The sequence below is a fragment of the Branchiostoma floridae genome, chromosome 6 (genome assembly GCF_000003815.2).
Source record: "Branchiostoma floridae strain S238N-H82 chromosome 6, Bfl_VNyyK, whole genome shotgun sequence".
In the NCBI taxonomy this organism is placed as follows: Eukaryota; Metazoa; Chordata; class Leptocardii; order Amphioxiformes; family Branchiostomatidae; genus Branchiostoma; species Branchiostoma floridae.
Genome location: NC_049984.1, coordinates 503669 through 505718, shown reverse-complemented (window position 1 = coordinate 505718; position 2050 = coordinate 503669). Strand labels below are relative to the sequence as shown.

General features: G+C 49.9%; 2 protein-coding genes across 2 annotated transcripts in view; both read right to left on the bottom strand.

Annotated features, from left to right (window-relative positions):
• Positions 1 to 37: 37 nt before the first annotated feature.
• On the bottom strand, positions 38 to 1790 carry LOC118417311 (death-associated protein kinase 1-like). Its single transcript, XM_035822836.1, has 3 exons — positions 1633 to 1790; positions 1351 to 1542; positions 38 to 1101 (listed from the first exon to the last, which is right to left on the bottom strand). Exons 1-3 carry the CDS (start codon positions 1762 to 1764, stop codon positions 67 to 69), a joined length of 1359 nt encoding a protein of 452 aa, XP_035678729.1. The 5' UTR covers positions 1765 to 1790; the 3' UTR covers positions 38 to 66.
• LOC118417381 (poly [ADP-ribose] polymerase tankyrase-1-like) overlaps positions 1764 to 2050 on the bottom strand; it is a 6501-nt gene continuing 6214 nt past the window's right edge. The window contains exon 9 of the mRNA XM_035822933.1: positions 1764 to 1796. Coding sequence (XP_035678826.1) covers positions 1764 to 1796 — 33 coding nt within the window. The remainder of the gene's footprint in view (positions 1797 to 2050) is intronic.

Genomic DNA, 2050 nt, shown 5'->3' with positions numbered 1-2050 from the left:
TTCAGGTACAATCAGCTTGAGAGTCAGGATCGCCTAGTACGTCAGTTTGAGGTTTAAGCACTTTGCCTACAGCGCCAGTTCCGCAGCATACGGGTTGACTTCTACCAATACTTTCTTGAACACCTCCCAGGCGCTTTTACCCTTTCTTCCTACCGTGTCCAACAGTTCTCTAGCCTTGTCACGAGGCGTTCTGTTAGCCCTGATGCTGTCACATTCCTCCACAGTCAGGATGTCACGTGCCTGCAGGTGGTCCAGGATTGGCTCCACGTGTCGCAAGGCCTGGACCAGCTCTGGGCGGTTCCTGGTGAGCGGGTCCTCATCCTCTCTACACAGCAGGTCACTCACCTGCTCCGTGAACCCGAGGGTGGGATGGGAGATTGCACCGCCCTCTGTTGTTGCCTTGCTGATCTCCTCCTTGCCGTAAGAGTAGAACTCCTCCCTGTGTTCCTTCAGTGCACGAGCGCTGAGCACCTTCTCTACTGTGCCTGTTCCTGGGCTGCACTCATCCAGCACATCAGCGATGATGTTCTCCAGCTGCTGCAGCATCTTGCCACACTGACCCTTGTCACCCTGTACACTCCGGACACAGATGGTGACTGCACGGCCGTCCGGAGAGAGTTTGATCAGACCTTCCACATTTAAGTCCCAACATTTGGCGCCATCTCTCCACAGCAGCGGGCGATTCTCCAGCTCCCTCATCAGGCGGGTCTGCACTCGGGGGAAGAACCCGGAGGAGAACATGTCAGTTGAGTCGGCACACTGGACTTGCTTCCCAAAGTAGACCACCTTTGGCTCAAGTGTTGGTTGCCACTTGTCAGGAGGCATGGTTTGTGTCAGCAGCCCTGGGAAGATGAAGGTCTGTCCGTCATAGGAGTGGCAGAGCTGGAACTCTTGCAGCAGGGTGATGAGGAGATCCACGTCAGCAACGTCTTGGAAGACGCGCTGGATCTCCGCCCTGGTGACGTAGTCTTCGCTTGTTCTCTCCGGGCGGGGAATGGGGAAGTTGACTGGTGCCATCATTGGGCCGATGACGTCTGTGCAGAGCCAGTTGGGCTTCAGGACAATGATGGGATCAGAAGCACTGGGACAGGAGAAGATGACCTGTAGAACAAACTTGGAACATTGAGTCACATTCGATGAAATCATTGGAATGGGTCTGTGACTTTACAAACATACGACACCAAAACTATTCTAATGATTATAGGTCAGTAGATCGAACTAATATAGGATAAGTGGACTGTTGATAAAAAGATTCAAAATAGATGGCCAGGAAAGGGATTACAAACTGGTTATAACACGTTACGACGAACCGTAGTTCTTTTTTGATGCTTTCACAATGAGACATCCTACCTCCCCCAGACGGTGTAGGTGTCTTGTAGATTTCAGCAGGAATTCCTCGTCCACATGTGGGTCGATCTCTTTGACTGCTTCCACGTAGTCTGGCCACCTCAGTACAGGACACTTCGGGCTGCACTTCTTCTTACACCAGCTGAACAGATGCTTGGTGATTTCACCACACAATTTAGGCATCTGGCGTTGGCGCTGTTATCAACAAATATGTTTTATAGGTAAATTGTGGTCCGTTTTTTGCAATATACTCTATCAACGTTTGTAGTGTAATCACATATCTACCTCAAACATTTCCGTCCTCATACTGGCCAGCAGTTTCTTGAGCCGGTCCATCTCAGGTGTTAGGGTCTCCTTACAGTTCATCAGGAAGACTTCGTCTGAGATGTGGAGGTGATCTTTGAACTCTGACGTCATCAGGTGCAGAAGATGGGCAGCTTGGCGTTGCCCTGGATGCCAAGAGCAAAACATACGAAAGGATATAACTTCTTATTCAGTGAAGTTAAAACCAGAAAGTCGCCTGTCAGTGCAATAGTTCTAACCTATTACAAAAAAAATATGTTTATTGTACAGTGGAAGCCAGTTAATTGCACATCGGATTAACGCACACTTCTGTTAACTGCACGGAATCCCAGAATCCCAAACCAGTGCAATCCAGCTAGATGACTTCGCATTATTGCACCAGCCTGTCGGTTTGGGTTGC